Source organism: Pectinophora gossypiella, chromosome 10 (genome assembly GCF_024362695.1).
Source record: "Pectinophora gossypiella chromosome 10, ilPecGoss1.1, whole genome shotgun sequence".
In the NCBI taxonomy this organism is placed as follows: Eukaryota; Metazoa; Arthropoda; class Insecta; order Lepidoptera; family Gelechiidae; genus Pectinophora; species Pectinophora gossypiella.
This window is the reverse complement of record NC_065413.1, coordinates 6,782,629-6,806,225: the sequence shown is the minus strand read 5'-3', so window position 1 is coordinate 6,806,225 and position 23,597 is coordinate 6,782,629. Positions and strand designations below refer to the sequence as shown.

At 36.4% G+C, this 23,597-nt stretch overlaps 1 protein-coding gene across 1 annotated transcript in view; it reads right to left on the bottom strand.

Annotated features, from left to right (window-relative positions):
• Positions 1-218: 218 nt before the first annotated feature.
• LOC126370381 (lipase 3-like) overlaps positions 219-23,597 on the bottom strand; it is a 29,930-nt gene continuing 6,551 nt past the window's right edge. The window contains exon 2 of the mRNA XM_050015219.1: positions 219-1,333. Coding sequence (XP_049871176.1) covers positions 219-1,333 — 1,115 coding nt within the window. The remainder of the gene's footprint in view (positions 1,334-23,597) is intronic.

Here is a 23,597-nt window from a genome sequence, read left to right as displayed (position 1 = left end):
AAAGGAAATTTTTAGAATTTGCAGATCCGGAAAAATATTGTGCGAATGGAAAATACAAAGTGAATCTAAAAGCTTCTTTATTTATTTTACAAGAAAAAAATACACGAAGGAAAGAACTGTTAAAATAGCGCAATTAATAGATACTTATATTTTATACACAAAAAAAATAAGCTACTCTAGGTTTTAAGTATGTAGCATCTGTATTAAGTTCATTGCAATTATTCAAGTTCATTGCTTGTTTCCAATGCTTCAAGAACTAGAGGATACAAGTATTCATTCATATGTCTACCCCAAACGAAATCCAAGTGATTCATCTTTTTATTATCAATCAACCGATAGTTATTATTAGGTAATTTCTCCCTCAATATTTGTACGTCTTCTACCGTAGACAACTTGTCATTTCTACCAGTAAACAACTCCACATGCATAGTAACATTACTCAAGTCATATTCTGGAGGAGTTTTGGATTTGTATACTTTAAGATTACCCTCGACGCCGTAGTCGAATTGTTGGAAGTTTTTAGCTATAAATATTTGAGAAAGATGAAGGGCATTCTTCCTAGAAACGCTGGTTGGGTAGTGTGTGATAATCACGTCTATGAAATCAGAGCTAAATTCCTTCGGGTCCCACCCTGCCACTAATTGAAATCCTGCGGCACAAATCTCTCGATTAATCGGTATAATAGGACATATTAACTTCAACAAAGTTTTTATTGCTGCGTGGTCATTCAATAGTTCCTCTATTCCTGCAAGCAAAAGTATATCGTTGATTTGAGGACCAAGCTCCGCTACAGCGTTCACTGGTGGTCTTATGTGGTTCAGGAAACATATCGGTGCCATAGCTATCAGAAGTTTGATCTTCTCATTATATTCTGGTCTAGTAGATCCCATTACGTAAAATACAGTGGTACCTTGCGAATGTCCAATGGCCATTAGCTGTTTTCGTCCCGTTTTTTCCAGTACAAAGTCTATAGTCGCAGGTAAGTCATAGTAGCCCAATTCATGTACACCAAAATTCCAAAATTCTTTATCGGTGTTTGGATTAAGACTAATGTGGCGTCGAGAATGTTTATTACCCCGCATATTAGCAAGCCAGACGTCGTATCCTGAGTTGGCTAAAGTAATAGCCATAGAGTCATTTCCCTTTATGATGAAAGTATCGGAGGAATCTATAACGCCGTGAACTAGGAGAACGGGGCAACCGTCCCCTGGTATATGGTACACTGTAAGAACATAGCCATCTTCAGTGGTCACTTGGTATTGTTCTGCGGGATGTCCATACTTAACTGATAGACCGGTGAAATTAAGCCGAGCATCTTCACGAACATTTTTCTCTTTACGAATATTTGGTAGTAATAACAAGGACACACTTCCCCGGACAAGTAGACATATTAGCAAGGAATATATTGACATTACGACTGAACACGGTGTTAGAGTAGCCAATACAGATGTCTCAGACACAGTGAATAAATTTGAACAAGCCTTTCGTTTTTTGTACAATTACATTGTTGAATTAATACATAAAAATAACCTTGGTACAGGTTACAGGGTGAATTGATATAATTATTAAGTTTACTAAAACTTTTTAGTACTTACTGCCATTAGTTTTGGAGAAAAACATTTTAGTCGAATCAATACAGAAGTGAAATCGACCTAACTTCTTATTCCTCAGGGACAAGTCTGATTTTTTTCTTTTTGAAGCGTATTTTACATATTTTATCAACCATCCGAAAGTAACGGATAATCCGAAATAAGTAATTTATTATTCGTTCCTGAACCAAAACTTCATAATCCATATATAATAAAATATTATATAATAAAATATTTCATTAATTATTTCATAATAAAAACAAATACTACCATGTTCTTTGATTGGTTTGTTGTAGCCGTTAGGGAATATAATATATATATATCCTAATAAATATAATAAAGAGTAAGATTTTCTTCTTCTGATTAACAATCTACTTATACATATATATTAGATTGTATTCCTTTCAGCTATGCTGGCAGCATACACAGTGCAGAGCATAGCTGATATATAACAAAGTATTTTGACTTACTTATTTTATATTTTCTGAACAATGTTTATAATTTTATGTAATCCTTGTTTTTGCACCATCTCGCACCTGAGTACAATACAATACTTTCTGCATCTGGTCACCCGGAAGTAATTATAGTATTGTACAGTATTGTGTACAACAAGGCCGCGACTTGTGCTGTAATCTTCCTTGTATATGTTTTAAAATTGTTTAATGTATTTGTGTGCAACAAATTTGGGTACCAAAAAGTCTATTTTTGTATCATTTTTTTGCTGTATATAAGAAACGAGCAGCAGAATCATTAATATACCACTACAACTTGTTACGCCTAATATATCAATGAAAATGATAATGGCGTTGCACTAAACACTGATAAAAGTAAATTGTTAATTATTCATTCAGTCTATTTTAGGCTACCGGATAACGTTTATTTTTACTTAGTTACACATAAGTAGTTTCACTCGTCTCAATTTCCCATTATCTATCGAGTACAATTGGGTATGTAAGGTATTTTTATATTTTGAAATGAAACGTTTTGCTATTATAAAAGACGAATTTGATTATATTTTCTTTTCATGCAGTTGTTAATTTTTTACATTATTTTTGAAATGTCTCCTAAATTAGGCTGAATGAGGTTTATACCTTAGTCTTTGTTTAGTTTTATTTTTTAATTTTAATTTTGGTATTTTGTAAGGGTAATGTGCCCAAACTGTGGGCGGTCCCTAAGAATTCTCAGACCCAATAAGATAGACACAAATAATATCATTTTGTAAATTTTTCATTTCTTGAATTATGTTTGTATAATTTATGCTTCGAATAAACAAGATTGACGTTAGTTATCTTCATTATTATTGAAGTTAAATCATTAAGCTTGTTAACCGTATACTCATAGGACACCTTATCTTAGTGCTGACCACGCATTATATTAAATTTTATTTATTATAAACGGTATTCGGCAACGGCAATTTGGGTAAACAGGCTACCGTTAGTTAGAAGTCAAATATCAAATAAATATACGATTTTTGCTAAAATAAACACTACCTGGCTGATTTGAGAGCTAAAAATAGAGGAAAAAAGCTAAAAGCTAGCGTAACTTTTTCCCCTTACATATCGAATTTGTAACCTATTTGGGTGTGAGAGCAAACAAAGGGTAATATACTTATCACGAAAAATAGTCCTCATTGGGGTAGTCAGAGGTACATCTATCGCATGATGAACTTAGTAGCCATGCTTCACCTCCGCTATATCATCATCATCATCGGCCCATTAACGTCCCCACTGCTGGGGCACGGGCCTTTCCTATGGATGGATAGGGAGATCGGGCCTTAAACCATCACGCGGGCCCAGTGCGGATTGATGGTTATTAACGACTGCTAATGCAGCCGGGGCCAACGGCTTAACGTGCCCTCCGAAGCACGGAGGAGCTTGAGATGAAAACTTTTTTTTGTGGTCACCCATCCCGTGATTGGCCTTTGCGAAAGTTGCTTAACTTCAACAATCGCAGATCGAGCGCGTTTACCGCTGCGCCACTGAGCTCCTCAATATATAATATAGATATCGCAGTCTATAATGGTCGGTCAGTTTGATTAATAACTCATTGATGCAAATCCGCAACCGGTAATCTCTATTTGAGAAGTAAGTCGGTGCACCACAGTGACCTGTAAAGTAAATGTTTATTATAAACACCTTCCGTGGTCTAGTAGTTTGGTACCGGATGAGAGCTTTCAGCGCTCCCCATTTGTCCGGCCAAGTAGTTAATGCCGTCTGCAGAAAATCTACAATAAGCCACGTCAACAAACAAACTAGTAGTTTCAGCTTTTGGAGACACGATCTGGAAAAATCACTGTGATTGACTTGATTGGCTAGGACATCGCAGACTGAATCACCTGATTGTCCGAAAAAGTAAGATGATTCCGTGCTTCGGACAGCAGCGGTTGAGCTGTTGGCTACTAAGCCTAAATTACCTGCACCAACCCACACTGGAGCAGCGTGGTGGAGCACCATACCCACTCCAGTTGATAGAGGGGAAACCTGTCCCCAGCAGTGGGACACGTATAGGCTATCTATGTATGTAAAATATTTGTTTTATTTGTGTCAATACAAGTTATTAAGGATAAAAACTTGAGAATAAATTGTAGAAAACAATTTAAAAAAATTGCACTACTTGTTTGCAGTTTCGAGTTGACAAGTAGGTAAGCTACGCTGCACGCTAAAATCTTTACCTTCTCCTACTTACAATATACTCCAGTTCAGCATATTTTTTTAATTACAAATAGGTTGACGTTTGACTCCAATCTCCCTTGATGCTTAGTGACGTAAGGTGGGCCTAAAGCGATACACGCGCAGCTACCTGACATCAAAATAATCAGGTAATGTATTGAAATATTTGTAGAAGTGTAATAATTGAGAATAAAAATAAGCACTTTCTTTCTACTCTACTTTTACGAATACTTACTATATTTTTTTAAAGAGAACATTATCAAAAACTCGTATGTCGAAATACCTATACAGCGGCAGCCGCTGTTATTATTTTCTAAAACAAGGAAAAGCATTGTTTCCTTTCAGAAATAAGTAATTTTTAATTTCCGCCTTAATATTTACGTCGTATAACATCGTATCACGATTTCTTTTCTGGAATAAGCATAACGTTACTTTATAATAAAGGTCTCGTTATGTTTTTTTCTTTCATTTACGAAGCAAATGAAAATGTTATTTTATTCTATTTCAGTAGAAAGGTGTTGTTTTTTTTTTTCACAGTAAAATCTATAGGTAAGTTCGAAAATCTATTCAAAAATAACGCTTTATCGGGTCTTAAATAAGGTTTTACTGGTATTGCTTGAAATTGGCATGAACGAAGATGCTCATTTATTTGAATCTTTTGTCTAATTTATCGCTGTTAATTATTATTTACGATGGCATCCAACTTTTAAATTAAAACCAAAATATTGGCGTCGACTTCTGCAAACCCTTGGAGGCAAGGCTAATTTGCACAGCAATTTAAGTTTGGGAATTCAATTAGCTTCTTTTCACAACTTTTAATACAAGTAAGTAATGAATTTTAGTTTTTCATAAACCGCAATTGTGGCACGTGAAGGAATGAACTCGAGTGACCTTTTGTAAAGTTTTTTTGTAGAAACTAACTTGCTGTTTGTGGGAACCCTTAATCACTCGATTCACGAACTAGCCGAAGTAAGACGGTGACTGGTACAGACTTCATTTGTTATTTTTACAATTTCCATCACAAAGCTTGTAACTCGGCGGTTAAATCAAATAGTTTGACTGTTATTAGCTTTGAAATTAATTTCTTTTTTATAATTGCCTTTTGTTTAAACTTAACTTATAATAATGCGTCTTGTTTTCTGAACGAAAGCCTTAACTATGGCTGTTCTCTTAACGAAGCTACTGAAATTCTGCAGCATAGAAAACTGATAGGGGAATTGTTTGCACAAATTGATTATAAGTTTTCCAACTACGTCAATACTGCAAAACAGTACGAGTTGAGCCAGCAGAATTCGATATCCTGTCCGAAGTTCAATAGCAAAATTTATATTTGCTGCTAAAGTAAATATAGTTTCAGTACGTAATTGGACCTCAATGCCAGTTCTAAGAACGTAAATCCAATTTGGAGCGAAGCATTCCGTAACAAGTCAAGCGTTCTCAGTCTGACCGGACATAAATAATGGAGAAATTCTCTGGAAATAATGCTTTGTGAAAAATGTGGGAACTAAAACGTAACGTGAAGCGTGTATTTCAGCGCAAAGTTGTGATGTGGGATGCTAGAACAGTAATACTGCGCTTACACAATCTCAGTGTGAGAATAACATCTGGAAAACTGAGCAACTTGATTTTGTCGTGTTGGCAGTTGTGTAAGTAGAATGAGTGCTGTTTATCAAGCACAGCAGTGCCAGTTCGTATCATAAGACGCTCCACTGCTGACGCTTATGCCGGTTGCAGACCGCGAGCTAAGCTAAGTTACTTTAGCTCAGCTGGCATAGATGACGTAATTTCATAGTGCTTTAACTGTACAAGTTGCAGTCTGTTGACAACTCATCATCATCTCCTAGTTGTCCCATTTTCACAGGCTCTAATTACCTTACCTAAATATTTGATTGATCCGGTTTTTTACAGAAGCGCCTGCTAACCTTCCCGTCCGCGATAGGAAAACCGGCCCGATACCAGATTAGTTTACGTACCTTTAAAACGCATTTCTCAGGAATGTGGAGTCTGCACATAACAACTGTGGAAGGTCAATGGAGCGGCCATGGAACGGGAATGACGCGTCAGCTATGCGAGCTAACCTTAACCTTACTTAGCTCTCAGTCTGCAACCGGCATGAACCGCCTACTAATCAGGACGTTTGCCTAAATTTGTCCGCTACGTTTAACATGCAGTCTACGTACGTAAGCGACACGTATATCATCAATCCTAAGCTTCTCTTTAACTGTTTTGACACATATGTCAAAGGCTTTTCAAAGTTAACGAACTGGCAGTCCCCACAGGCATTTTCAACGCAACACACAGATAGAAACAAAGAAGGTGAACAAAACTTCTGCATTTATTAACACCCAGTGGAAGTGCGCAAAAAGTGATTATGTAAATGTATAGCTTACGAGCAGTTCGCATGCGAAGTCGAACTTATGAAAATCGACAAGAAAAATATTGAGATTATGAAAACACTTGCAGCTTTCCACCACAACTGGGAAAAGGGAACAATTCTACGTTATGTGCAACAAACGAACGGCTCAGGTGGAAAAAGAAATTGTCTTCCATTATATCCGGTTTGCTGGACAATTTTATGACCGATGGGAAATTGTTGGGAACATAAGATGAGGATAAAAGAAAATTTCTCTTAACATTCACGTCTCGGATAACCCTACGGCGGATAAAAATACTTTTCCATCTAATTGGACTGAGAATTATTTCGATTATTTTTGATGAAACGTGAAAGGTATTTTTTGTACATGAAGGTATTGAAAGTAGCATCAGATTTCCAAACAGAATGAGTTCGATAAAAAAACCGGCACTCACTATGTTTTTGTTCATCTCAGCGGGTTTAAGGGCTACATCGAAACAGTTCATGTACAAAAGCAATATTGCAATTAAATGTAAAATTGCAATATTGCTTTTGTACATGAACTTTGCATATAAAATGTCAAATAGCAGCTTTTTTAGATGGATTGCATCGATGTGGCCCTTTTTATAATAAAATGTTATTTTGGTCAAAAGATGAATGTGGGGGAAGCAAGATAGGAGTGTCAGGATCGAAGCAAATGGAATCCCATAGTTTCTGCTTACCCCGGTGGGTAACAGGCGTGAGTTTATGTATGTAAATGCCGAATAAACTTTCCTAATTCTGGTTTGGTGACTCTAGCCTACCTATATAACTCAAAGCGAATTATGTTTGTAATTATACGAGGTGTAAGTGACATCGTAACGAATACTGAGAGGGATGATTCAGCTGATTATTCTGAGTTAATATCAAGTGGAATTTTTCATCGCAAAAGTATAGAATTAAATATAATTTAAAAAAACTAAAAAAAAATCATGAATTTTGCGACGGAAAATTCCACTTGATATCAACTCAGAATCATGGTCTGAATCATCCCCCTCAGTATTCGTTATGGTGTCACTAACACCCATACCTACTTGTATGACTACAGTATGTACTTTTGCGGGGTGTAAGTGACATCGTAACGAATACTGAGAGGGATGATTCAGCTGATTATTCTGCGTTAATATCAAGTGGAATTTTTCATCGCAAAAGTATAGAATTGAATATAATTTAAAACAACTAAAAAAAATCATGAATTTTGCGACGGAAAATTCCACTTGATATCAACTCAGAATCATGGTCTGAATCATCCCCCTCAGTATTCGTTACGATGTCACTAACACCCTGTATAGTGTGTAAATCTTTGGCACGTGTGTGTCACAGAATGTGACTAAGTACATAATACATTATACATATTACAGGAATGTCATGATTATTTGCACCCTGCCCTGCGGTAGCGTGAGAGTAGGCTGCAAACATAACCTTTGGTGGCAAGCAAGATAGATTACATCAAAGACGGAAGTTGACATTGATCTATTACTTTGTTTGTGAATAGCAACGGCTTTGTTATGAGACACCTACGTACTGCTGACTCATTTTCTTATTAAACAAACAACAATAAAAACACGCTCTCTGTAGAGTTACTTAGCTCGGTTTTTTTGGCCAGAAGGCGTGGTTTTTTGACGTGACCAGTAGGCGGAGAAGTGAACATACAAAACAGTCTATTCTTTATACGTCCCATTGGCGATCATATTGTATTTTTTTTAGGTCCCTGTGCCGAGATTTTTTCTGCAACTTCATTTCCCCGGTTATATAATAGATTGCGAGAGCTGCACTAGTTTGAACCGGATGAGACGTTCGTTATGTAAAAAATAACGATTCAAAGTGTAAATATGTTACCTACTGAATAAAGATATTTACTGGAGGATATAAGCATCACTCTACCACCGTGCTAACGATTTGGAAAATGATAATAAAATACCATAATAACATTATTACTCGTATATGTATTGTTATACTGTATAATATGTAAGTATATACTGTATGTGTACTCGTATATGTTGGATGCATCCGAAGCGATGGGCACGAGTCGTTACCCTCTGGACACCTCAAGGCGGGCATAGAAGTCGAGGCAGACCGCGTAAAAGATGGTGTGACGACCTCAATAATAATAATAACAATGTTTTTTTTATTTCCACACACAACAATTTATATATTATTCACAATGACATTAACGGTTTATACAATTTTGATGGTGGCTATTGAAAACTAGGGGACCTGTATCAAGATATTGAGAAACAGTGTAAGTAATGCTTATCGGAAGGATTGGCCGGAGATCGCGTAAAAAAGAGGAGTGGAAAAATCAAAGGCAGGCCTTTGCCCAGTAGTGGGATCGAATATTCTACGTTTCTGAAATCTGAAAAAAACGGAAACGGAGTTGAAATAAATCAAAATATTCAGCTAGAGAGGTACCGAATATCTGACCTCTATTGACTCCCTTTCTCCCGTTAACGTGACTTTCCTCGACGCACAAGACACACGCAGTCTCCAACCCGGATTATTGCAATACTTTTATTCTTTCCGCGTCGTGTTTCATACCTAATAACGAAAATATAAATAACGACAACAAATGTGGACGGTGTAATTTCCTCCAGTAACTTTATGTCATACGCAATAAACCGTTGCTTTATATTAAATCGTACCAATAAAAATGTGTTCACGGGACAAGTACGTAGGTAGATTTTCTATTTTTTTTTTTTGGGTATCTTGAATGTACTCCAAGGTACTTATTCTTTTCCTTTTTAAAATTGTAAATGGTTCTGGTTTTGTAATGAAGTGTGTTGTGGTGTTGTTTACATTCTGTATTGCTCTTGGGTTGCTTATTATTAGGTATCTTGTGTGTACTATTTTATTTTTAGGTATATATAATGTATGTATGTTATATATTTATTTGCACGTATTTATTGGTAAGTTGTACTTATAGTTTGTACCCGCAATCTTTCAATTTCAATTTTTACATGTTTCCTCACCCTATGGTTGTCTGGAAGAAATCGCTTGAATTCCACTTACTAGAGTTACAATCCTGACAAACCACCTTCGCTTCCTCCACTCTCATCAAAGACTCCTTGCATGCTCGCCGGTTTAAAGCACTCTACTCTTGACCTGATTAGTAATCACGAATGTGAAATTAAATATATTTATTTTTTTATTAATCTACATTTTAGGCATGTCAGTATATACCTGAGTTCATAAAAATAAAAACATTAACTGTTACTAAGTATGCTTTAGAACATTGACCTACAAAGGCTAGACGTGGTTTAGTCTCCCAGACGAAGTTGAGAAGGTTATGTCCCTAAAATATAAATGAGTTCGAATTCAGTAACGTAACAACTGTACCATTTACGGGCTTGAATTAAGTTTTATTATATTGTAGGTATTTCTTTATTTTTCAGTAGAAATTGAGTAGAACTATCAATTATTCACACGGAATTAGCGCCCATGTTTCTCAGACAGTTGGTGTACTATCAAAACACAACACGTATCAGCAATTGATACTTGATCACCATAGTAACAATGTACAATAAAATTGTACATCAGAATACCATTTCCAACAAAGACCCTGGGTACGGTCATGAGCATTAATATGTATACACTTTGGTACCATGTCACATTAACTTTTTTGACAAATTGAACTATAAGTCTCACTAAATGTTAAATATGTTAGTGCGACAGAGTCCTAAAGTGGGTACATTATATTGCTCACGACTGTACACTATTCACAGATTATTCCCGATTCATAATTACGTCGTCACTATTCCCGTGGCGTGCGCGTAAGCTGTGAGCTAATTACATATTACCACTCACGCCATTGTGTACTGAGCCTAAGGAAATTACCGTTCAGACCTCAGTACTGTGAACTAATGGCTATTTCTAGTGAAATTGCCTAGTAAAATACTTTAAGTTTTATAAACTCAAAGTAATTTTCTGTAATTATTGTTACTTTGACAAGTTCATAACCTTGTAGCAGCTGTTGTAAATTGTTAATCTTAAATGGAGTAATGTCCCCTAAGGTTGCCTGGAAGAAAGAAGCTATTTAGCAATAAGGCCGCCGATTGTACTTCTCTTGTCACATTTGTAATTGTTTTTAGTGTTGTGTTTATATGTGCAATAAAGCGTTTTTGTATTGTATTGTATTGTAATCTTGAGAGTAGGTAGGTACATACCTGCAGGACACATAGCGAGGAGAACCGATGGCCGATGGGGCGGAAAGGTTCTGGAGTGGCGACCACGTGTCGGACGACGCTCAGTGGGTAGGCCCGCTACAAGGTGGACCGACGATCTGGTGAAGGTCGCGGGAAGCCGCTGGATGCGGGCAGCGCAGGACCGATCGTCGTGGAGATCCTTGGGGGAGGCCTATGCCCAGCAGTGGGCGTCATACGGCTGATGATGATGATGATGAGGTACATACCTAATTAATTTCACACCATGAGTGCTATATACTCCTTTGACACATATCATCGCCTTCGCCTATATACGCCTGTATTCCCGAAGGGGTAGGCAGAGCTGAATAGCATATATCACCACGTCATTAACTACACTAGTGAAAACTCCTTTTTTGGATAATTGGGTTGTTTCCTAGGTCAAAGATAAATTATGAAAATCTGATTACTATATAAAAACAGAACTCAAGGTGACAAAAAACGTTTCCATTTTTCTATTTAACTTATTTATGAATTTTAATAAAGTAAAATTTAATAACATGTGCGACATTTTTTCTCGTTTTTCTATGACGTCACAGGTTGCTTTTTCATACTTTCATAGTCACCTCGTGTTTTGACGTTTAGCGAAAGTAACTGATTAAACTAGTTGGAATCATATTTTACCATCTGTTATACAAATTGAAAGTAGCAAAACGCTTTCTTAAAGATGAAGGATAAAGTTCATTCTAATATAAATTCTAAACGTTGCCCATCCGTTCTCTTTCGAGCACACAATACCACGAACAATACGTTAGAACCCAAGAAACAAATCCAATGTAGACCAAGACAGATTCTCTACAAAGGCAAACGGTCAGCCGCCCATTCATCCGGGAGGAAAACCGAAGACAAATTATGGCGTGTACAAACAACGGCCTTGCAACGTGTAGTTAGTATGAAAAGCCATTGAAAGTACGAGTGACGAGGTAGTACATTCATGGTGGCGCATAATTGCAGCTACCATCACCGCCGCCGCATGAATACCGCGTGACGAGCCCTGATGGCGGAGCGGCGGTGTGTGTCTCTTTTGATGAAACCATGATTACACCATACATACCCACATGTATTAGTTAGGAGATAGTGAAGCTGGATAGGACAACGTTTAAGTATAATTATATAATTATTATGTCTGTGTTACGTATGTTTTTGCTTAGAATTCATTTTGCCTAATAAATCGCAATAGCTTGCCACATTTTTAATGATTCGAAGGAAATACTTATAGTGACACCGTTTACTGTTAAGATACTTTATAGGGATTAAATTTCTGCAGTCGAGTATACAGGGTGTTAGGGTATACTTTAACATAACATAGCATCACGCTTGGTTCTTGGGTAGGCAGAGGAGTATAGCAAACTCCCATGTTCAAATCCCACGTAATAGGATATGAGTCTCAATAGGCTCACCCGACCCGGTTAATGACCATCCATTAACCGGGTACAAACCCTGGAAACCACGTGACATAAACATGAATTCAAACTCTTAAAGTATATACTTTCATTTAATTTATATTCAAATTTGTCAATAAAAAAGAAAGAGAATGAACGAGAAAGGGAATCTTTTGAGAATTTTCTCGTAATTAGTTGAAAACTGCCAAAACAAGGAGGGTCGATTACTAAGAACTTTCAGATAATTTCACTCATGTTAATTATGTTAGTTTAGTTTATAGAATAGCTCGAGTTATAGTTTTGAACACAACTGTGCTGTGCGTTAGATACAATATTATTGATTGCAATTGAACGTTTTGCAACGAAACAGTTTTATTAAAATGTCCATAAAATATTTTACTAACCCATCTAGTCATGCATAAGGGTAGTCTGTTGACACGCTTTTGTGTTGTGCGCATTCAGCTATGGCTAAATAAAAACCGGGCTTTGCAAAATGGGAAATGTGAATATGAAACTTCGCTGTTTGCAATTTTGAGATCGTTTTTGGATTTTTAACTTAGTAACGTTTACCCGTGACACCATTTCGATTTTAGATTTATTTGAAATACTTACATAGTAGGTTTGAGTTTTAAGCACAATAATGATTGGCCCATTATTTTCATTGGGAAATAATAATATTTTTGGCTATAATTTCTTCACATTTGGAGGATATGCCTAACTCATGGAAAGAATAGGTAGGTACTAAAGAAAATTAAGTTTATTTCATTCTTACGATCTATTGTTTAAACTAAAATAAAACTAAATTTTTGATTAAGTACTAAAAAGTAATATTGTCTGAATAATAATTGTAGGTAATAACCGTAGGAAAAGCTGGAACAAACTTTAATAAATTAGATAATTACTCTTCATGTTTCCAATTTACTAATTTTGTCAAAGAGTAACAAAAGGACGTGGGAACAGAAGTTGACTGAAATTAATTATTTAAAATAAGGTATCTCAAATAAGTATTTAACATTAGAATTTGATTTATTTTTCTGAATTTCTTATTTTGTGAATTTGTTTATTTGGTCTAGTCTAAAAACTAATTTATTTTTTTTAGCAAATGGCTTTCTATATTGCTTTTAAGATAAATTGTTTTGATGTGGCCTTTTTAGACCCCCCTGACTTCTGCATACTGTGTTCTTTGTTCTGAATAAATTATATTTATCTCGTTTGTGTTCATTGGTTCAATTATTGCAATATCTGTTTTGATTGGTTATTTAACTTATTTTCAATAATGATAATAATTATGGTAGGGAATAAGCTTGGGGCATAGACTGCAAAATTATTAACATTTCTGTGGGCAAAGCCGGGAGTTATAATGGGTTATACCTATCATCATTAGTTTAAGAGCCACGCTCTTGTCGGTGTAGCGTTCTCCATGCTACTTTTTAGGGAAAAATAGGGCAGTGGTTTCCCTCTTGCCTTCCGCCCGCAGTATTCTGTCTGACGCTTGTAATTGAAATATTTGTCTTTCTACAAAATAAAAAGGTTCTAAAAATAAATTAGATGAGACGGCAAATAGCCTATAATATTATTGCCCCAAAGTAATTTGATTGAAAAACCATCTCATCAGTTTAACGGTCGCAGGTGTTTGCACTGGCAGTAACGTCAATAAGGCTCAACTTAACGATATTATCGAAATCAGTAATTCTGTTATAAAAGTGTTCACGTTAAAATGTGATAAAATCCGACAGCGACAGCTACTGCGAAATTCAGGTAGAAATTTCCAATATATTTTTAAGGCACTTAAACAATTAATAAATTGTATAGCTACTTACACATAAGATTCAGGTAACATTTCCGTGTTCAGCTAAACCTACAGCTAAGAGAGGTTTTTTTTATTCTTTGAGTGAGTTATTGCATCTTTCCGATTTAAATATAGCTAGTTAATTTAGATTAAGATTAGATTACTTACTAATATAATATAATTGTATGTTAGAATATGACTGAATGTGATGGGCCTTATGGCCCAGTCATATGGTTAGGTATTATAGTAGGTATATAGTAGGTATAGTAGGTATACATGTAGTTAGGTATTATTACCTACTTACTTAAATCACAATATATGGCCATATTTACCACATTACATTTCATTCCATGTCATTCCATTTCTTTCCGTTTGTTTCCATTTCATAAATTATGTATGTAGGTAGATCATTTTATTTTTGAATCGTATGTGAATGAATTTAATAATGTGGACATCCAAAATTAGTGTTGTTGTCGTACCAGAATGTACCGATCATTCAGAATGAAATCCAAAATGTAGCAGAAATCGTTTTGACGCGACTTATTGTAGATTTGCCGCAGATGGCATTAACTACTTGGCCGGACAAATGGGGAGCGCTGAAGGCTCTCACCCGGTACAACGTTTAAGACAACAGGCCTGAGGGTGCCCAGTTGGGCGCGAACCTCGGCTCAGGGCGTCGTCTGAGAGGAAAAATATTTGAAAGAATTAATCGACCCTAGTGGGTCGATAGCGATAAGCGCTGAATGAGGGAAATCGTCGACCACGCCGGCGGGGTCGGTATCGGGGTAATCAGGTAGCAGAAATCAAAAGTTATTAAAAACCAGCTGGATTGTATCATAGAACAAGGTAGTAATGGAAGTTATAATCTATTGCTTATATTTCCGGGCATGTCACAAAGTCCTTTGTCATGAAGGACAGTTAATTATCTTAAAGGCGATAAGCTGATCCCTTGTCACCATAAGGTGTATCTTACCCATCTTAGGACTTCGTATCTACAGTGGCTGCAAGTTGTCTTTGAATACTTGGGGCTCTGACCACCCGTTTGTTTGTGTAAATTTATATACTATAGAATAAATTCCGGCCGAAGTCTCTCAAAACAGCCATCGAAAAAAAAATTACTTATTATTTTTATAAACGACTAATACCAAAATTTACTTCGCTGTAAAATCAAACTAACTCATTATTTCTAACATCCAAGGCTAGCAATTAGGGTTTTTGCGCAGGGTTATTAATAATGATCGTTAATGAACTTAATAAGTGAGTTAGGCCATCAATCTCGGAAGACAGGGTGATATATGGCTTGGGAATATTGATTACGCCTTAAATAATTTTTGGCAAAGTGAGATATAGCTCACCCTTGGGAGAGATGAGTCAGCGGCCTAATAAGAGGACAGCTTCACTGGGATTCACAAGGTTATTTAAATAAAGTAGTCACTTTATTACATTTTCGCTCAATATTTTTTTCCGCTAACTTTTTTATATTATATTTTTTATGTCTAAATATGATATTATTATTATATCAGCAACCCTAACACCAGGTTTAATGGGGTTGGTAATTCACTTCACAACCCACATGATAGAAGAAGAAGAATATGTTATTAACGAACTGAAGACTAGATAATAAAATACAACGTAGATAATATTTTACGATGTATTGAAAATAAATGAGCTATCAATTTAAAATGAAATGAAAAACAGATGCATAATAAAAATATCCAAAATACACACTGAATACTCGCAAGAAAGAATACTTCAGTACATTTCATTTTACCACTAAAGCTTGTCGATACACTTTTAGCTCGGTAAGCGCATGTCAAGAGTGGTGAACAAACATTAGTTCCATAGCCCGATATGTTAGCGTGTGGAAGCATACATCAGCTTCTTCTTTTTGTGATGTTTTCTTGTACTTTTCATACGTGGTTTTAAGATAAAACTAGCTAGTGTGCGAATGTTCTTACATATTTTGAGACTAGTTACGTTTTATTTGCCATATTTTTAACCACACGTCAGTAACGGCCTCCGTGGTCCATTTGTTGAGCGTTGTGCTCACGATCCGGAGGTTATTCGAATCCCGGTGGGAAACAAAAATCACTTTTTGATCCATAGTTTGCTTACAGGCTGATCACCTGATTGTCCAAAAATAAGATGATCCGTGCTTCGGAAGGCACGTTAAGCCGTTGGTCCCGGTTACTACTTACTGATACGTAAGTACGTAGTCGTTACATAAGTCATGTTAGGGGACTATGGAGGCTCAATAAACCCCGACACCATGGTTCATGGGGTTGGTTATCCGCCGTACAAACCATACGACAGAAGAAGAAGTATCCAGCCCACTGGTCTAAAGTAATTTTACACGATGTTATTCTAGACTAAAGCGTAATTAGGTACATGTGTTTTGTAGAACGCCTTAACTAATGTACTATTTAAAAGCAATTAACTAAGTACACTGTCTCTAATAGGATAAGTACTAAATAATTATTAAGGACTCCAATACCAAGAATGGGTTCAAGTGGGCTCATAATTATTTGTGTCTTTCTAACACATATTATAACATACGCTTATGATTATATTTCTTACTGGGCCTGTCCATACATCCATCTCAAGATGAACTGAGTAGCCACGCTTCACCGAGCTTTTTGTTACACAAACATAAAAGGTGAGCTGTATCGCCATCTACCTATAATGTTGACCAGTCCATACACTCAATTATTTGTATTTTTCGCGTATAACATAACATAACATAACAAATACTTTATTGCACAAACAGGAAAAACAAAATACAAAACAAAAGAGAAAAAGAGAGAGAGAGAGTATGTTGTTTTTTTTATTATCTGTTTTGATTATAAGTATGTGTTACTCCGTGTTTTATATTATATATTTGTTATTTGTTTTATATTTGTAACTGTGGTGTCCCTTTACAATAAACGTTTCTTTCTTTCTTTTTTTCTAATGATCGAGCCAACTAATGTGTCTTCATCTCTCATACGGTTTTTCAGGTCAATGTCGGACCTCAACAACCCTGGCGTCAGGGTTACAATTGAACTACTACTACCTACTTGGGCTACTATTGAGTTACATTGTTAGTGAAACTTTTAATAACTCATTGGTGCATGTCCGGTCTCGGGGCTCGAACTGGCCGCGGCGCCCCCTACCCCAATAAAAATTACCTATGGTATGACCTGTTTATGTACTCATGCAGTATATTGCTTTTTATTAACATTTCAAAAAAAGAACACTTCTTGCTTCAGCAGGGCTAACATGTGCAACGTAATAAAATTGTCGATCGATTAAATAAATTTTGTCGAAATGGATTTTGTTTATTTATTTACCATGCGTGCCACGTGATTTTGTTCGTATTTTGAAAGAACGACATTACTTTTTTGAGATCACATATTAGCACCAATTGACATCAAAATCAATAAAATATTCCGCTTACAGAAGTATTTCGCTTGATGATACATTGTGTCATAGCTTCATTATAAAGCGAAATAAAATAAACTTTACTGAGTCACTACGAGTATGTCTTTTATATTTCACCACAAACTCGTTATCAGATCAGATAGATACAGCAGCCAATATTATATCGTAAACCAGTACACATTACGCCCAACCATAGTTCTGAAGTGGTGAAACTTTTTCGATAAGACCCACGCCATTGCTAAAGGTTACCACATACAGAAGATATCCGGATGCGTTTCGAAGCGAAAATTGAGTGCATATGAAACTGTACTGGCTTGCGTCGTCTCGCCTAGATTTGTTTGGGTTCCTACAAACTCGAACATTATACAAAATCCCACTCCCGGAGTGCTCTAGGTGCCGTATCTGTTTTTTTTACGTGACATATGTTTTCCTTTTTTCTGAATCTTGAGTGTTAAGTGTGTAGATAGGTACCCCTAACAACTACCCACTAGTGTATGTAAGTGATGGGCAGTATCTTGAAAGTAACTATCCTTTGAAATCAAATGAAATGAAAATTTATTGTCATAAATGTGGTAAGTATATCGATGGAAGTAAAGCTTGTAGCGCTCAGCACATTCAGTCATGTTGTAACATAAAATAATAACTACTTACAAATTGTCCTTTTTATATGTATCTATCTACATATTAATACAACGCTCATCGCTGGGGGGATAAATCAAGCTCTCTCCAAGCTCGTATTGGTGCTGGGCGAAGAGTGTCCCTTTTATACGTAATACTTACACGCATATATACATAAACTCACGCCTATTTCTCCCAGGGGTAAGCACAGACTATGGAATTCCATTTGCTTCGATCCTGACACACTTGTCTTGCTTCCTCCACATTCATCAATCGTTTACACTACATAATTCTTACTATAGTTTATTGTATACGTACCTCGGATGGAATTCACTGTTTCCTCTGTGTGTAAGACCTTAAACTAAGATCGTCCCGTTGATGCTCGAGCCAGTTCTTATGTCTTTTGTTTAGACATTACTAGAAAGTACGTATTGTCGTGAACATAACGTTCCTGTGTTCCTCGTACTGAGAGGCAATTTCCTTTTTGCTATTGGAAAATACTTACTGCAATATCGCGCTGTTTTCCTAGAATAGAAGTCTAGTTTCCGGCTATGCAACCAGTGAGATGTTTTGCTTGGACGTTTGGACGCAATCACTGTAATTTGTATGACATTTTCTGTAATAGCTTATTTCTTTCAGTCAAAGTCACTTCCAGTCTATCTGTAGTCAGTAGCAGTCGCTTCTGTAACAATCAGAGCCGGAAAAAAATCAGGTTAGGTTAGCGGACCCTGTGAAAACGGAATAACGCGTTCACAGGGTCCGCTTAGAGGATGTCCCTAAGGGAATGATGTTTCGCAATGTAATACATACACATAGTTGATGGGGACATTTCCTCTAGCAAATATCATCATAGTAGAGAGGAGATGTATTGCAGCTATGTAATCTCCATGTGTATGCACGCTGCAGTATAACATAGATTTACAAGCGGAAACTTATTGTCTGTTATAATGCAACAAGGAGCAGAGACACAGTAGCTGGCGTTATATTACATACATGTCATAATGTTATCATTATGCATGTGCCCTCATACGAGTAGTACTTAAAAGCACTGAGAAATCTGTAAAAAAATATAATTGAAACCTTTTACCACGAAGATAAGGGAACGAAGGTGTGATGAGAGAGAGATATGGTGTAAAAGACAATATAGTGACTAAGATTGAGAAGGAAAAGTTCTTTTTTTACCTTCGATTGGTTTGCTATGTTTGTTTGGTTTGTTAAGTTGGTTGGGGTACGTACAGCCGATGAAGGATAATATGATTACGAAGGCGGTATATAAAGCGAAGGTTGATGGTTGGGCTGGCAGAGAAAGACGTAGAACGAAGTACATTGACCAAATTGGAGACATATAATATATACATAAACTTACACAGCCTATATACGTCCCACTGCTGGGCACAGGCCTCACCTCAATCAACCGGAGGGGGTATGGAGCATTCTCCACCACGCTGCTCCAATGCGGGTTGATGGAGGTGTTTTTACGGCTAATAGCCGGGACCAACGACTTAAAGTGCCCTCCGAAGCACGGAAGCATCTCACATATAATATATATATATATATATATACTGCGCACACATATACGAAACATTTTAAAACATACAAAAGAAAGATTACATTACAATATTTTTTAAGTAGCATTTTGTCGCAAATCATAATAATAAGACCGAACAGATAATATTTCTGTATCGTAGTTTCGTCATTTCAATCTGTACGTTACAGTTAATCAGGAAGTGATGGAATATACCAGGACACCAAGCCGACAACACTCCAACTGTCGAAGGCTTCTCCTGGTGGTAGAATTTTCCGAACGAGAATTGGCTTGCACAGCCATGAAATAAAGTGCATCACCCTGCGACAATGATAGTCATGAATCGTCTGAAATAGACGTATAAGGCTTATGGTTACTTATTTCACAATTTTAGCATATGGTGACATTTCCGTGTAAGCAAATGTACAATTTTCACCAACTGTTGAAGACGCAACATAAACCTCGAGATATTATTCCATTAGGCATAAACCGAGGAAGCGCGAACAATCTCCATTAGTACGACAATACGTACCGTCGGCCACGCAGCTGATGACAGAATCACAGCATTTCCATTCAGAATTCTGCGTTATGACAGTTGAAACTTTGTAGCCGTGCGTACCATCTGAGATGGTCCCCAAACCACGCCACAGGCTCGCACATTCCTTTAATTATTAATCATCCGTCTACCCGCCTTAAAACCAAATGATTATCTGTGTTTTGCGAGACGGGTAAATGACGTGATTCTGTGTTGGAATTATTATCTAGATTTAGTCATTTGAATACGACCAAGGCAGTGTTATGAAACTTTGTCGAGATTATTGGCTTGATAAATGAATGGGATTAGTTTACAACGCGTTACCATTTCTGTGCAGAAAATGGTGCGACATTCCAAAAAATATCTCGCAAATAATGGCAACCTGTGACCCACCGCCTGCCGGACTAACGTGGTTGTTATTTCCACACTGAAATTTGTTGAAAAGTTAAAATGGTAAAAGTTGGTCCCACTTATAGGAAGCCTGCCAGCCCGAACAGAGCATTCAGCATCGGCGATTCTATAAAAAGTAAAAATAGTTTGGTTCAACGAGAACTTTTCTCGATCTAGTTCTTAATTTGGAATGTTGTAGAGTTCCAAATTTAGATCTGCTGGTTCATCCAACGATATACATTTTTTTTTATTTGTACATATTTCATAAAACGTCATGACTTTTACAACTGACCCTTTTAAGACCAAAACTAATAAGAGAAAGGTCGAAACTAATAACATAAAAGAAATAGCTTCGGCTACCAATACATTTCTCTGTGGCATGATTATATTACCTTTTCTTTCATTTTCCCTTCAAGTAGTACCTTTGATCAGTCTCAGTAGGCTATAATCCAAAGACTCTGTAATCATATCTATTACAGGTGGAATCCTATAATAAAATAGCAACAAATAACACAGTGAGGATGACAGATGAGGTTTTTCACAGAAACGACTGCTTATTTGGCCTTACAATGAGCGGTGGGTAAAGCAGCCCAATACAGATTAGGTCACATACCTCCGAAATGAATTTCCCGGAAATATGGGTTTTCTTTCACCACTGTGCACATTAACGCGTGAATTATTATCATCATTAGTTTAGGCTTTAGCTGGATTCGAACATACGCCCTCGCAGTGAGAATTAAGCGTTCTTTCAACTGCGCTACCAATTGCTTCGTATAATTATAGCGTATTATCTGAAGGTACGGGTTCGATTTCCGATGCTGACATTGTCGAAATCACTTTGTGAGACTGTTCTTTGTTTGGTAAGGACATTGCAGGTTTGAATCATTTGAATGTCCTAAAAAGTAACTAGTGTCCGTCTAGATACAGAATTTTAATATTTTTTTTCAACTATATTCTGCACTGAAGAAAGGTAGAATTGTTGTATTTCTTACCTGCTTGGCGCATAGCATTAGACTCTTAGGTTTTCTTCACACGAAATGTCAATTTATCACCATCAGCAAAAAAAAACAGTAAATGCCTTTTTCTGTTGCGGAGTGCGTAATTCACATCCAGCTATGAATACACATCCAGCATTCATTCTCGTCAGGCAGGGTTATACGGTGGTGCCGGATATTCAGTACATTTTCAAAGAAACAAAACGGCTCCGAGCCGGATGTGCCTTGATAAGGAGACCGGATGCCGATTCCCGGCTAACGAACAACTACTAACAGGCATCCAGCCATACAAGACCCGTGACATGCTGTCAATCGACCCTTTGTTTCTACAAGTTATTACAAAGCGAGGGAAGCGTGGAAGATACGGATATTATGGACCGTCTGCGCCATGCTAATATAGTGTAGACATAGTGAAGTGACGGGAAAACAAACTTCCTTTGATACTTCACTCCTCAAGTGCGCTTGCCGTCAGAGTAATGGAAAAGTTGCCTTCAACAGTATTAAGTTGCTACTTGAGAAATAAAACGCTTGGAAAGCACTTTGTCTGTGCAAAATTTACCTTAATGTTATTAATGACTTGAAGTACTAAAGTTGTAGTAGCTGTAATTATTAAATTTAATTAAATGTATTCTGCGAAACCGACTTGCTGCAATCTGAAGGTAAAGACTTGAGCGCTTGGAGGTAATTTTTTCCTGGAGGAAATGCATCAGATGTTAAAAAGACACCTTCACATAAAGCTGGCAATTAACATCACCCTATAAATGCTCTAAAAATGTCTGTTAGGTGCATAAGTTTTCCAAGACTCATAAAAAGTAACAAGTTAAACATAGCCGTATTTAATTTTACTTAATTGCTTTAGTAATTCTTACTACGTCAGCTTCCCTGTATTGATACTCGCACAATCGATGAGGGCAAAGTTGTCATCGGGAGCTAATTTTAATTATTCCAATTTAATATGAAAGTACTTAAACAGAAATTACGATTGTATAAATATTCGCAGTTTGAAGCAACGTCCTATTTTATGGGCAACTTCTGCGAGAAATAACTTTAGGCATAATACGTACTTGATACGAGCTATTGATAGTTTTAACAGTTTTGTTGTCCTGTTTTGTCTTAAAGTTAAAGTGACTAATTAGCCCTAGTTTGGGAATTTCAAATGTTTATAATCTACTTAATTTTTATGACTACAAACACTAAAAACTACTAAAAGGGTAAATAACTTAGCTACTATTAGGTGGAAACTTGTAATTAGCCTTTGGTTATTGTCTACTAATTATTTTAGAAAATATATATGGCCGTAAGTCTTCCTGAAAATAAATAAATAAATAATATAATAAAATCTACACATAGTATTATTGAGAACTACTACGATTGAACTAAAAAAAGATAACAACAAAGATAATACCCAAAATGACTGCAAGTTATCTGACGATTTGTGTTACCGTATAACTCGATAGACTTTGTATACCTAGGAATATATTTTGTAATCAAATTACCGGAGTCAAATCACGCGTTCAATAACATCAATTTTAGTTGACCCTTGATCTAGTGCTGCAGAAACCACCATTAAAGTGGAACCAGCAGGTTATATTAAACAAATCCATTAGGCGTTCGTACCTGAATAATGAAAACGGAAACTCGAGGGAAAGAAACTTGGAAGTGCCGTAATGAATCTGTAATTGCCTCGGGTTTTTATCAAAGGCACAATCGTGAGTTTCTCTGGAGGAAACTAACGAGATGCAGTGGAAATCATAAATGTGGAAATAAGGACATTCTTTTTCGTTTTCACGTCTGCTTTCTGTGCCTTGTGATAACACATATTGCTTTAAAGAGAATAACTAAGGAAATGAGGAAGGAATTGCAGCTTGGTGGTGTTTGATGATTGAAATATGAAATCACTACCTACCTAAAAATCGAATTACTTATCCACAAAAGGCAAACAAAAGTAAACATGCAAGATTAAATAAAGTTTGTACATGACGTGTACTTTGGGGAAAATTCTACGTAAAATAATTTGAAGTCCCAGTCCCAGCCCCAATTTCCAATAACTTACCAATTTACCAATACGAAACCTTGCGGATTAACCTGATTAAT